Here is a 14192-nt window from a genome sequence, read left to right as displayed (position 1 = left end):
AGAGGTAGTAATCCCCAAACAAAACTTGGGTGTGGATCACCCACCAGTGGCTGATGACTAATAGAACATAGACCAAATCTCTCCCTCCCCAGCCAAACAAAGAATGACAACAAAATATCATAATAACATAAAAATAAAGTAAGAATAATAAAGTTCTTCTATTCATCCAAGAGATTCCAAATTCGGTGACCCCATTTCAAGAGGAATTGGACTCTTTCCATTCCCATTTCTCCCATTTCTACCATTTCTTCCATTTCCAGAACAACCAGATTTTTCTTTAGGAGACAATGGTGGACTACGTCTTTGTCCTCTTACATCTGGCAACGAATCAGCAAAAATCATTGCTTCACTCTCATTCTCAAAAAACCGAGATTGAAAGTCTCCACAAAACACCTTCAACACTGCTGGATAGCGAAAAGTAGACTTATAGCCTTTACGCCACAAAACTTCTTTAACTGGATTAAATCGACGCTGATGCTGAATAACCTCTTGACTCAAATCAGGATAGAAAAAAACTCAACTATCATTAACGGAGCTTGTCGTTGTCTCGCAATTTGCACTGCTAGACGAAGTATCGTTTCTCTGTCCAAATAATTCAAGCATCCGATTATCACAGGTCTCGGTGATTGACCAGGCAGAGGTCTTCTTCTTAAGGCTCTATGAGCTCTTTCCAATACCAGACCTCCAGAGAAAAATTCCTGCCCCAGTATTTGTGGAATCCATTCGGTAAAAAAATGAAGAGGATCTTGTTCTTCCATACCTTCGGGCAAACCAACAATCTTCACATTATTCCTTCTACTTTGATTCTCCAAATAATCTACTATCCTCTCTAACTCCTTCTCATGTTCTCGCAATTTTTAACGGATTTTTCCACCTCCAACACTTTTTCTGTATTAGAAGCCACTTGTTGTTGACATTCCAAAAAAGCAGCCTGAAATTTTTTAAAATCTCCTCCAGCATCTCTGCATTGTGAACTGTGAGGGCCCAGCCTCAATCTCTGCAGCACTCTGCCCACCACCAATTGCCAACAAGAAAAACATATTTATCCCAATTTGCTACCTTCAATTGGTTACCTAATCCTCTATCCACGCTAATACTTTTATTCTGTGCATCCTTATCTTATAGGAAAGCCTTTCATCTGTCACCTTGGAAATCCAAGAACATAATGCCCACCTATTCCCCTCTCTCCAGTGATCTTTGAAAAACTCCAGTAAATTTGTCAAACATTACTTTCCCTTCTTGAATCCCTGCTCTCCACCCCCACGCAACAAGGTCAGGATTCCCCTTGTCCTCTCCTACCACCCCACTAGCCTTCACATCCAACACATCCTCCTCTGCAATTTCTGCCATATTCCCCTCCTCCCCTCAGCCTTCCATAGGGACCACTTCCTCCATGACTTTCTTGTCCCCTCCTCTCTCCCAACCAATTGTACTTTTGGTAACTACCCCTGTGACTGCAGGAGATGCTCCACTTGTGCCCCACACCTCCTCACTCACCACTACCCAAACATTCCTTCCAAATAAAGCAACATTTCACTTGTGAATCTGCAGGGGTCATCTACTGCATCTGGAGAAACTGGGAGCAGACTGGGAGATCACTTTGTTGAGCACCTCGACTCTGTCCGCTGCATAACATGGATCTCCCAGTGATCTCCCATCTCAATTCCCTATCCCATTCCCTTGCTGACATGTCAGTCCATGGTCTCTTGCACAGACTGAGACCACCTCAAATTGGGGAACAATTAGCTCTTCTGGCTGGGCACCTTCCAACTTGATGGCATTAATGTTGAATTCTCTGACTTTCATTAAAACCCAACCCCCCTTCTTCCCCCAGATCTGTCCTCACCCTTTTCTTTGTCTCCTTTCAAACCAAAAAAATTCGATTCTTCTTTTCCCCTTATATCCAATTAACACCTCTTGTTAATCTGGACTCCTCCCCCAGCCAGCACTGTCTCAATACTGAGATTTCCTGTTTTTTTTGTTTTTCTACTTTTCTTTGTTTATTCCTCGAAGAAGGGCTCAGGATAGATAGATAGATAGATAGATATCTATCTATATATATATATATATATATATATATCACAGCATCTGCAGAGATTTGTGTTTCCCCCAATGCTGGGTCTGCCTGAGGGAATAATTTCTATTGAGATATCTTGCTATTTTTTTCCTTCATGTTTCAGGCATTTTCCTATCAACAACCATTAAGGTAACTGGCCGAAAGTTACCAGCCTTTTACCTATATTGTTTTTAAAACAGTGATGTGACATTTGCTGTCTTCCAGTTCACCAGGACTTGTGCAGGGTTGAGAGAATTTTGGTAAATTATTACAAACGCTTCTTCTTTAACTTCCAGTAGTTCTTTTACTTACAGGGATGCATTGCATCTGGTCCAGGGAATATGTCTACCTTCAGACCCACATGTTTGCTCACCACTATTTCTTTATTTTTTCTTGAATATTTTTATTTAATCAACATAATAACAAACAATATTACAATGTTAACAAATATATGCTGAAAATATAAATTAAAAAACTGAAAAAACCCTCTAAAGCCCCCCTCCCCCCAAACCTAATCTAATCCCATAACTAACATCCATAATATCATTTCTACATGTTGATTGATTCAGATTGCATCAGATGACACTCAAGGATCCCAAAAAGATCATAGTTATTATTCATTCAGGGAAAACTTCACTGGTCAGGAGAATTCAAAAGAATAAATTATAATTTTAACCTCATAATTCGAGAATATGGGCTCCAAATTTGTAGAAATAAGAAATATTTACCCCTCAAATTATAGGTAATTTTTTTCTAAAGGAATACAACTTTGAATCTCGCCATGCCATCTTTCTAATGTTAATGAAAAATCAGATTTCTTGCTATATTACTAAAACTAACAACAAATTTTAATTAAGAATCTGACAAAAGTAATTTAGGAGTTTCCTAACAATTCAGGGTTTAACAGAAAAATTACTCCAGTTATTTGATGCAAAAACTTACGAACAGAAACCCAGAAAAAATGAACCTTCAAACAAGACCACGTGGAATGAAAAAAAAATCCAATTTCTTTTCCACATCTAAAGCATTGATCAGATAAATTTGATGTTCATCTAATCAATTTTATATATATAATTTGTAATTGATATATAATTTGTGTAAGAAAAATTATAATGGAGTAATCTATATCTTACATTAATAGTATTAGACATAGCTTCTTTGCATAAATTTTGCCCGTCCTGCTGATCTATTACCATATCTAGATCTCATTTCCATCTTTCTTTTGAATTAAACAAACCTACTTTAGGTGTTTGTTCTTATAACAAAATTTACGCAATTGAAATTTTTTTTTAATCTTTTCATCAACTATAATTTGCTCTAAATTTGAAAGATTTTTTAAAACCATTGCAGATCATAATTTCTCTCTTAAATAGGATCTTAACTGAAAATAACGAATGGCAAGGAATATCATATTTAATTTTTAATTGATCAAAAAACATCAATCTACCATTATTGTAACGATCTCCCAATTTTGAAATTCCTTTAATGTTCCTTATTTTTTTTTAAAGTTATCTTTGGAAAAAAATTAATAAAGAATTAATTAATGGCATTTTAATTGAAAGAAGATTTCTAACTTAACTGTTCCAAATATTAAGCAAATGTTTTAATATCGGAGCAGCTTTATCTATTGTAATTTTTCAAATTACTATCAATACATATGCCTAATGTTACGAGCCCAAAGGACCCCAAAACCCAGGAGCAATAGATATTCAACACGACGAATGGTTACTTAAACAAAAATTGTTTTAATTATCTTTAAACTTGAAAACAGAATCAAAATTTAACTTATCTCTATTAACTTAACTAAACCCAACTTAACCCCCTTCTAATTCTATGCGCACGTGTATGTGATGTATATGTAAATGTAAGAAAAGTTATTTGGTTCACAGTTCAATCTCACTTCTCCTTCTTCCAAATTCACTGGTTGCAGGCAATTCTTAAACTATCCACAGAATTTAACATGTATAAAGTCCACCAGGCTTTGGTGCTTGAAAGGTAAATGTTTATCGCTCAGGAAGGTTCTCGTAGGGAGATTTGTTATTCCAGGATTTCCACAACTGAGATACCACTTGCCCCATCAGGGTTCTGCAGATGATAATCTCTTTCTTTCAGGCTATCACAGAGTTCCTTTCTGTTCACACTTCCAGCCATCCACCACTCTGGAGCCTTTCTTCAGTTCCAACAAGCTTCCTGGCTTGTACTGTTCAGCTGCTTTCAGTGTCACAAACACACTGGGTGAGAGAGCCTGCTTCACCTCTCTCTCTCTCTCTCTCTCTCTCTCTCTCTCTCTCTCTCTCTCTCTCTCTCTCTCTCTCTCTCTCTCTCTCTCCCTCCAACTGAGACTGCTAGAAAGCCCATGTGACTCTCTCCTTTGCCACAAAACCCCTCACCTTCTTCAGCAAACCACAGGAGTTATCCTTCTGCTCTCATCTGTTGCTTTAGGTAAACAAAACCCAGGATAACCTTTCTGTGAGCACTAAAGATACTTGCAAACAGCCAGAGTGTCTCCATTCCAAAACAATGGTCTATTCATTTTATGACAAAATTTCAATTAGCACCTACTTGTGAAATGTACATAGCATTCTCCTTAGTTTCTGTAAAGTCCACTGAATATGAATTCTTCAGTATTTTGAATAAGATCTGTTTTAAAATGTGTGTATGTATGTAACCTACTCTAATTTTACCAAGTATCTCACAAATATATATTCCATTGCACTAAATATTTAATCTTATTTGTCCATTTAAATTGAACTTTTTATCAACACTGTGAATAATCTCCTTGAACCAATTCCCTGAAATTTTCCCATATTCTAACAACTGACTATAAAGTCTTGGCAATGATAATTATGGTTGAGTTAAACAAACTAAGACATTGCCAGCAAATAAACTAATTTTATGTAGAGTTTGATTTAACTGTCAACTGTCGTTCATCTTGAATTTTTTTTGCAAATGGCTCTTTAACTAAAGCAAACAAAACTGGTGATAAAGAACATCCCTGCCTATTAGATCTAGTTAGTTAAAAAGATTGCAATATAACCATGTAACCATATAACCACTTAGAACAAGCCCTACTAGTCCATGCTGTAACAAATCCCCTCCCTCCTAGTCCCACTGACCAGCACCCGGTCCATACCCTTCCAGTCCTCTCCTATCCATGTAACTATCTAGTCTTTCCTTAAATGTAACCAATGATCCCACCTCGACCATGTCTGTCGGAAGCTCATTCCACATCTCCACCACCCTTTGCGTAAAGAAATTTCCCCTCATGTTCCCCTTATAATTTTCCCCCTTCAATCTTAAACCATGCCCTCTAGTTTGAATCTCCCCCACTCTTAATTGAAAAAGCATATCCACGTTTACTCTGTCCGTCCCTTTTAAAATCTTAAACACCTCTATCAAGTCCCCTCTCAATCTTCTACGCTCCAGAGAAAAAAGCCCCAGTCTGCACAACCTTTCCCAGTAACTCAAACGTTGAAATCCTGTCAACATTATCTGCCCATTTGTATTACCTTAGCTTTAGGATTTCTATATAGTGCCTTAATCCAATTTATAAAATTTACACCAAAGCCAAATTTACTTAAAACCTTAAATAGAAAATCCCATTCTAATCTATCAAAAGCATTTTTTGCATCTAAAGCTATTATAACACTCAAATCTTCCTTCTTCTGCGCTAAATGGATTATTTTTAACAAAACCCATCTGGACCATAGTTATCAATTTAGGAAGATACTCATTAATCCTATTTGCTAATACTTTTGCTATAATTTTATAATCAACATTCAATAAATACATAGGTCTATAGGAAGCTGATTTTAATGGGTCTCTATCTTTTAAAAAAAAAACTAATTAATACAGTAATTATTCTGGAAGATAATGTTGTTTAAAAGCTTGTTCTATTACTTTCATAAATAATAGAATCAATAAATCTTTAAATTCTTTATAAAGTTCAACTGGGAACCCTCCTGGAGATTTATTATTTTATGAATTATTAAGTGCATCATAAACCTCTTGTTCAGTAAAAAGACTATCTAAATCATCTTTACCTTCTTGAGTTATGTTTTGTAATAATAATTGTGACAAATATTCATTTGTCCTCATCATGTAATGATTCAGATGTATATAAATGCATAAAACTCCTTAATACATCATTGATTCTTTGTGGTTTATGTGTCACTTCATTGTTATTCTGTTGTATTGCATTAATTGTTCTAGAAGATTGTTCCGCTTTTAATTGCCAAGCTAAGACTTTATGTGAATGTTTCCCTAGTTCATAATATTTCTGCTTAGACAGTAATATCATTTTCTCTGTTTTAAATGTTAATATTTTATTATATCGTAATACTGACACAAAATAGTCATTCAAAGCCTCAGCTATTTCCACGTTACTCAGTATTAATTCCCCCTTATTTTCCAAAGGACCTCTATTCACCTTATTTGTTTTATATAATAATATAAACTTTTATTAACTGTTTTTATATTTTCTGTGAGTTGTATTTCACAATTTATCCTCTTTTTTTTTGCTCAGTGATTGTTGCTTTTTAATGTTTTCCCAATCTTTCAGTTTCCCACCACTCTTGGTGATTTAGTTTGATGCCTTTCTTTATTTCCTTCGATATGGAAGGCTGCTCACCCCATGCTAATTGACTTTGCTTATAACTGGAATAACTTTTATTGAATGCCATGTAAAATATCTTTGAAAGTCTGCCACTATATTCTTTAACTGTGCCACCATGTTGACTGTATTCCCAGTCGAGACAAGCCAACTCCTCCCCCACCCCATTGTGGTCTCAACTGCTGTACCATGGGCTCTCCTGCTCAATTCTGCCTGTGCAGTCAACTGCCCAATAGGATGAACATAGAATGTCTACATTTAAGGTCATGAACCCCCTATCTCTCCTTCCGCTCTTCCCCTCCCCTTTTCTTATTGTCACTTTCCTCATCCATCCCACGCATTCTCATTCCTCTTTGGTTCCATCCCTCCACACCTTTCTCCCACTGGATTCTCCCACTCTCTCTCCACTACCTTTTCCACTCTCTAATCTCTATTTACATCATGATTCTATCTTCTCTGCTTGTCAGATTCCATCACTGGCAGCTTTTGTCACTCACTCCACCCTGTGTGACTTATCTTCCTCCACCTGATCCCTTTGTTTTTCTTGCCTCTCTCTTCCTTGTTTGGCATCTGCCTCTGAGCATTGTGTCCCACCTCTTCCTGGCTCACCAATTCCCCCTTCCTCACCACTCCTACCCTCTCACCCTAACACATATTTTCTCCATCACAAGGAAGAATTGTGGTTTAAAATTTCAACCATTATTTTGCTCCCATTTGACACGCTGAGCTCTTTCAGGAGGAGTGTGTTTGTTTGCAGGCAGATGGGATCAGTATAAATTGGCATCCTGGTTGGCACAGATATGGTTATTTTTCTGTGCTGTTACTGTTCAATGTTCCACGTAGTACACAGCAACAGTGAAGAATCAATACACTCAGCAGGAGATAGGGAAATATTTTGTGGAACAACCAAAGACGCAACTTTTTATGTTACACGAGAGTTAAACAGGAGCCACAAGAGGCTGTCGTCTTGGAACATTAATTCAACCTTCCAGGTGCGATGGACTGAGGAATGCCGATATTTGTACAGTCATGATCAGAATGATATCAAATTCTATCGTTGGAATACCGAGTCTCAGAAGACTCCAAAATTGCTTCTGATCTGGTGTGGATGCCTAATCAGCAGAGGGCTGGAGAGTGCTGATACTTCAGGCTTTCACACACTCAATGATTGAGGCTCAAGTTCCAGGAGCTGTTGGCATTTCATAATAACCAATCACAGATCAAATAACCAATCTTCGTGGTATAAATGACTTGATGAGGACTTTGCAGAATTATTACTAATGTAAATATCTATATCAACTGTTTCAGATTCATCGTCCTCAAGGAAATGAAACACAAAAAAGCAGATGATTTAATAGATTGTTTCCTTCTTGTCGTTTACAGATACTCCTTTCTGGACCCTGATCTCTTCACTCTCCATAGTTCTGGTGCTCTTCTTGTTGATACAGAGCGTGGTGATTCTGAAACAATGTTAGAACTTCAACTACACATGGACGGAACCAATGAAGAATCATCGGAAGTAACATCAGGTTGTACTCCGACGCAATGCTGTTAAACACTTCATTTCTGTGTGTTTCTGTTCAGTGAACATTGGTTGATCAATGAGGATATAGTCTTTATTGTGGTTGCAAGTCTGGACACTGGAACTATGAAATGTACCCGTTGATCATTACTGCCATGAAGGCATTTGATGCTGAGGTTTGAAAAGGGGTGTTATAAGACCAAAAGACATAGGAAGAGAATTAGCCTATACTGTCCATAGAGTCTGCTCCACCATTCAAATCGTGGCTCATGTATTTTCCTTTCAATCCCATTCTCTTGTCTTCTCCCTTAACCTTTGACACGCTTATCAAGAAATTATCATCCCCACTTTAAACTTATCCAATGATGGTCTCCAACAGGCAGCGAATTTCACAGATACACCACTGTATTCTAAAATGATGATGTTTTATTCTGAGGCGTGCCCTCTGGTGCTGGACTTTCCAACTACTGGAAACATCTTCTCCACATCCCCTCTATCCAGCCCTTGCAATATTTGGTAGGTTTCAATAAAGGCCCTCATCATTTTTATAAATTCCAGTGAGTACAGCCATTAAACACTTCTCAAATGTTAACCCTCTCAACACTGGGATAATTCTCATAAACCTCCTGTGGACCCTCTCCAACGCCAGCACATCATTCCTTAGATATGGAGCACAAAACTGCTCAAGGTTCTCCAAATGTGGTCTCACCAACACTGGACAAAACCTCAGCATTACATCATTACTTACATATTCAAGTCCCCTCGAAATGAATGCTCATGTTGCATTTGCCTTCCTTACTACCAACTCAACCCGCAAGTTAACCTTTCTGGAATCCTGCACTAAGACTCCCAAATTACTTTGGATCTCCACTTTATGAATTCTCTCCCCATTTACAAAGTAGACCTTAACTAAAGTATTTGACTAAACACTTCCCTAGCTGTATTCCATCTGCTATTTCTTGCCCATTCTCCCAATCTATTCAGGTCCTTCTGCAGCACCCTGCTTCCTCAACACTACCTGCCTCTCCACCTACTTTGTATCACCCACAAACTTGGCCATAAAGCCATTAATTCTGTCATCCAAATCATCAATGTATTTAGTGAAAAGTGGTAGATCCCTGAAGAACACGGCAACCAACCAGAAAAGGCCCTATGTTACCTACTCTTTACTTTCCACCAGTCAGCCATTCTTTGATCCATGCTGGTACCTTTCCTGTTATACCACAGGCTCCTATCTAGTTTAGCAGTCTCATGAGCATTGCCTTAACAAAGACCTTCTGAAAAATGAAGTAACTGTCTCTAACTTAACTGTTCAATCCAATGGACACTCAAAAATTAACTGCATGGATTCATAAAGATCATGGAAACAGGCTCTAAAGCACAATACTCACATGGTGACAAAGATGCTGATCTAAGCTCATTTCCTTTTGCGTGTGTTTAGCTTATATTCCTCAAAACCTTTCCTTTCCATTTATCTGCCTTTTTTAAAACATTTTAGTTGTCCCCATCTCTACTGCTTCCTCTGGCTGCTTATTCTATATACCCTTGGCCTTCTGGGTATAAAACGTGCCTCTCAGATCCCCTTTGAATCTTTTCCCTTAACCCAATGTCCCCTTGTGTTAGACTTCCATACTTTTGGAAAAAGACTGACAATCTGCCCTTCTTAATTTTGCCAACTTATGGAATGGGTGTTAAGGTCACCCTTGAGCTTCCTTTGCTCCAGGGAAAACAGTCCCAGCCTATCCAACTCCCCCTTATAACTTAAACAGTCTAGTCCTACCAACATACTTGTGAATCTTTTCATGTTGCAATCAGAACTGCCCCTAATATTCCATGTTTAGGATAAATATTGTTATAAATTTGGAAAACCCATCATTACCATAGAACACTACAGCATAGAACACTACAGCATAGAAACAGGCCCTCAGCCCATCTGAGTCCATGTTGAACTATTTTTCTCTCTAGTCCCATTGACCTGCACCCAGACGGTAGCCCTCCATACTCTTTCCTTCCATGTACCTATCCAAATTTATCTTACATGTCAAAATCGAGCTTACGTTCATCACTTCAACAACCGAAAATGCACATTTTGTTTTGATTAATGGAAATCGATACCTGAGCATATATTGAATGGTGAGCATGGTGTTCCAAAGTCTGATTGCAAATTAAAACACCATTCAGTGGTTCACATCAGGGAGCACTGGTGCACAGTTGCCCCTGAGGCAGAAGTGTCTGATTGGTTCCTGAGGCAGCCTTTCCACCGACAGTGATCTGGAATTTGCTGTAAGTTCCCTGAAGCTTCAATTATTTTCACAAATTACCAGACACCACTGCATGTCAAGAGAGTGGCCAGCCTTTTAAGCCATAAACAAATATGTATGCTCCTATTTTTACATTTCTGACACAACTGACAAATTTCTGACATAAGTTTCCCTATGCAAAAGTTATTCAGAAAGTAAGGAGAGATGGAATCCAAGGAGACCTTGCTTTGTGGATACAGAATGGGCTTGCCCAGAGAAGGCAGAGGGTGGTTGGAGATGGTTCATATTCTGTATGGAGTTTGGTAACTAGTGGGGCTTCACAGGGATGAGGAAGTGGAAGGGTGAGTTGGTAAGTTTGCAGATGACATGAAAGTGGGTGGTATTATGGATAATATGGAGGGTTGCCAGAGATTACAATGGATGCAGAACTGAGCTGATAAGTGGCAGATGGAGTTTAACTGAGAAAAAATGGTCCATGTCGGTAGGTTACATTTGAAAGCAGAATACAATATTAATGGGAGGACTCTGAGTGGTGTGAACGAACTGAGAAATCTTGGGGTCCTTGTCCATCAGGCACTCAAAGCTGCTGTACAGTGTGGTTAAGAAGGCAATGGTGTGATGGCTTTCATTTAGCATGGGATCAAGTTCAAGAGCAGTGAGATAATGTTACAGCTTGATAAGACCTTGATTAGACCACATTTGGAATTTTGTGTTCAATTCTGGTCACCTCATTACAGAAAATGGAAAAACTCTAGAGAGCATTCAAAGGAGATTTAGAACCATAGAAAACTACAGCACAGAAAACAGGCTATTCGGCCCTTCTAGTCTGTGCCAAAACATCATTCTGCTAGGCCCACTGACCTGCACCCATTCCATAACTCTCCAGACCTCTCCCATCTATCTATCCAATTTATTCTTAAAACTTAAGAGTCAACCCACGTTTACCATGTCAAATTGCAGCTCATTCCATACTCCCACCACTCTTTGAGTGAAGAAGTTCCCCCTAAACTTTTCACCCTAAAGACATGTCCTCTCATATTTATCTCTCCCAATCTAATTGGAAAGAGCTTACTCCCATTTACCCAGTCTATTCTCCTCATAATCTTGTAAATCTCTTTCAAATTTCCCCTCATTCTTATACGCTCCAAGAAATAAAGTCCTAACCTGTTTAATCTTTCCCTGTAACTCAACTCCTGAAGACCCGGCAACATCCTAGTAAATCTCTGCACTCTTTCAATCTTACTGATATCCTTCCATATTTGGCTTCACCAATGTCTTGTACAACCACCATAACATCCCAACTCCTGTACTCAATACTTTGATTTATGACGGCCAAGATGCCAAAAGCTTAATTTATAACCCTATCCACCTGTGATGCCACTTTCAGGAAATTATGTATCAGTATATCAAGATCCCTTTGTTCCTCCACACTCCTCAGTACCCTTCCAAAATTCAACACTTCACACTTGTCTGCATTAAATTCCATCTGCCATTTTTTCATCCCATTTTGCCAGTTGGTTTAGATCCCACTGCAATCTTTGAAAGCCTTCCTCACTGTCAACAACGCCCTCAATCTTAGTGTCATCAGCAAACTTGCTGATCCAATTTCCCACATTATCATCCAGATCATTGATATAGACAACAACCAACAATGGTCCCAGCACTGATCCCTGAGGCACACCACTAGTTACAGGCCTCCAGTCTGAGAAGCATCATCCACCCCCACTCTCTGTCTTCTCCCATTCAGCCAATTTCCAATCGGAGTTTACATCCTCTCCATGGACACCTAGTGTCTGAACCTTCCTTACTAACCTCCCATGTGGGACCTTGTCAAAAGCTTTACTAAAGTCCATGTAGACAACATCCACAGCCTTCTCTTCATCTACTTTCTCAAAAAACATGACCTACCATGCACAAAGCCACACTGACTATCTTTAATCCGTCCTTGGCTGTCCAAATACTTGTATATCTGATCTCTCAGAACACCCTACTACCGACATCAGGATCACTGGCCTGTAATTTCCTGGATTATTTTTGGAGCCTTTTTTAAACAACGGAATAACTTGAGCTACTCTCCACTCCCCTGGATGTCGCCTTATAAGGATAGGTTGGGTGAACTTGGTCTTTTCTCCTTGGGGTGATGGAGGATGAGGGTAACATGATTCGAGATGCACGAGATGATGAGATGCATTGATCATGTGGATGGCCAGAGGCTTTTTCACAGTACTGAAATGGCTAACACCAGGAGGCATCATTTTCAGGTTCTTGGGAGTTTGAAGCCAGTTTTTCATAAAGTGTATGGAGTGCGCTGCCAGCAACGATGATGGAGGCAGATACAAAATAGCAATAAGGGCGGCACAATAAGCGTAGTGCTATGACAGCGCCAGCGACATGGGTTTGAATCCACCGCTGTCTGTAAGGAGTTTGTACGTTTTCTTTGTGTCTGCCTGGGTTTTGTCCAGGTGTCCTGATTTCCTCCAAAATATGGGAGGGGCTTGTAGGTTAATTGGTGTATTTGGGTGGCAAGAGCTTGATACTATGTTGTATGTCTGTGATAGTACAGATTCTATCACCAATGTGCATATGTATATATTGTAATATAGGATGACTGTGATTGGCTGAGAGCGTAGCCATGCCTACTGGCAGGATTGCTCTGAGCCAGACCAGATCATTCTGGACTGCTCGACCTACATGTGATATGCTCCAGTCTTCTGGTTAATAAAAGCCTTGGTTTAGATCAACAAGTTTTTGATTCTTTCGACGCGCTCTACAATTTTATTAACTCGAAAGTTTTGAAGGGATGGAGCGTATGCTACAGCTGGAACACCTCAACATCGATCCACAGTCGGCTACAGCCTTGAATGACTTTAAGCACTGGATGAGGTGCTTTGAAACATACTTACAATTCTCTGATCCTGCCCTAGAGGACAGCCATCAACTACTAATATTGATAACTATGGTGTCTACCAGAGCATCCAGGACACGACCACTTACGCTGCAGCCATGAAAGTGCTGAAAGGGATCTATGAGTGACCAGTGAACAGGGTCTATGCTCGGTACAAACTAGCAACAAGGAGGCAACAGCCCGATGAGTCCTGTAGAGCTTATATTCAAGCACTAAGGGCAAAGGGGAGGGACTGTGCCTGCACAGACAGAACTGCTGCGAAGACCACAGACGATCTCATTCGGGATGCCTACGTGGCCGGGGTCCGATCAAATGAAGTGAGGCAGCGCTTGCTAGAGCACAGTGAAGAAAACCTAGAGGATGTGATCCGGATTGCAGAGGCAATGGAGGATGTGGTCTTAAGTATGGATGTGTACTCTCCAGGGTGGACCCCACGCTCTGAAGTGAGTAGGATGCCCTCCCTCTACCCTACTAACCCCCGACACACTGAAAGCCTGTCAACTGTGCTACACTGTCCAATGCGACCCCAAAGTGTTATTTCTACGGGAGTGACAAGCACAGCAGGTCCCAGTACCCAGCAAGAAAAGCCAAGTGCCAGAAGTGCCTTAAAAATGGCCACTTTGCTGTAGTCTGTCACTCCAAAATGGCCACCGTCAAACACAGTGCCTCGTGTGAAGCCCAACTGCCGCCCTCCCATTCAAACACTTCTTCCTCAGAGCTCTCGTCCAGTGAGAGTCAGGGATCCACAGCGCAGCAGCGCCTGACGTCACGGAGCCAGTGCCGAGTGCGGAAGGTACAACCCACCCTCGCTGCAATGACGTTGGCCTGCTTCACCC

The 14192-nt window shown here is 39.8% G+C and overlaps 1 protein-coding gene across 1 annotated transcript in view; it reads left to right on the top strand.

Annotated features, from left to right (window-relative positions):
* Positions 1-14192, top strand: part of cfap54 (cilia and flagella associated protein 54) — a 1315566-nt gene that overhangs the window by 1046765 nt on the left and 254609 nt on the right. Inside the window, exon 35 of the mRNA XM_069909968.1 lies at positions 8052-8197. Within this exon, the coding sequence (XP_069766069.1) occupies positions 8052-8197 (146 nt within the window). The remainder of the gene's footprint in view (positions 1-8051; positions 8198-14192) is intronic.

This window comes from Narcine bancroftii, chromosome 13, assembly GCF_036971445.1.
Source record: "Narcine bancroftii isolate sNarBan1 chromosome 13, sNarBan1.hap1, whole genome shotgun sequence".
In the NCBI taxonomy this organism is placed as follows: Eukaryota; Metazoa; Chordata; class Chondrichthyes; order Torpediniformes; family Narcinidae; genus Narcine; species Narcine bancroftii.
The sequence above is the reverse complement of the archived record's forward strand: the minus strand, read 5'-3'. Positions and strand labels throughout refer to the sequence as shown.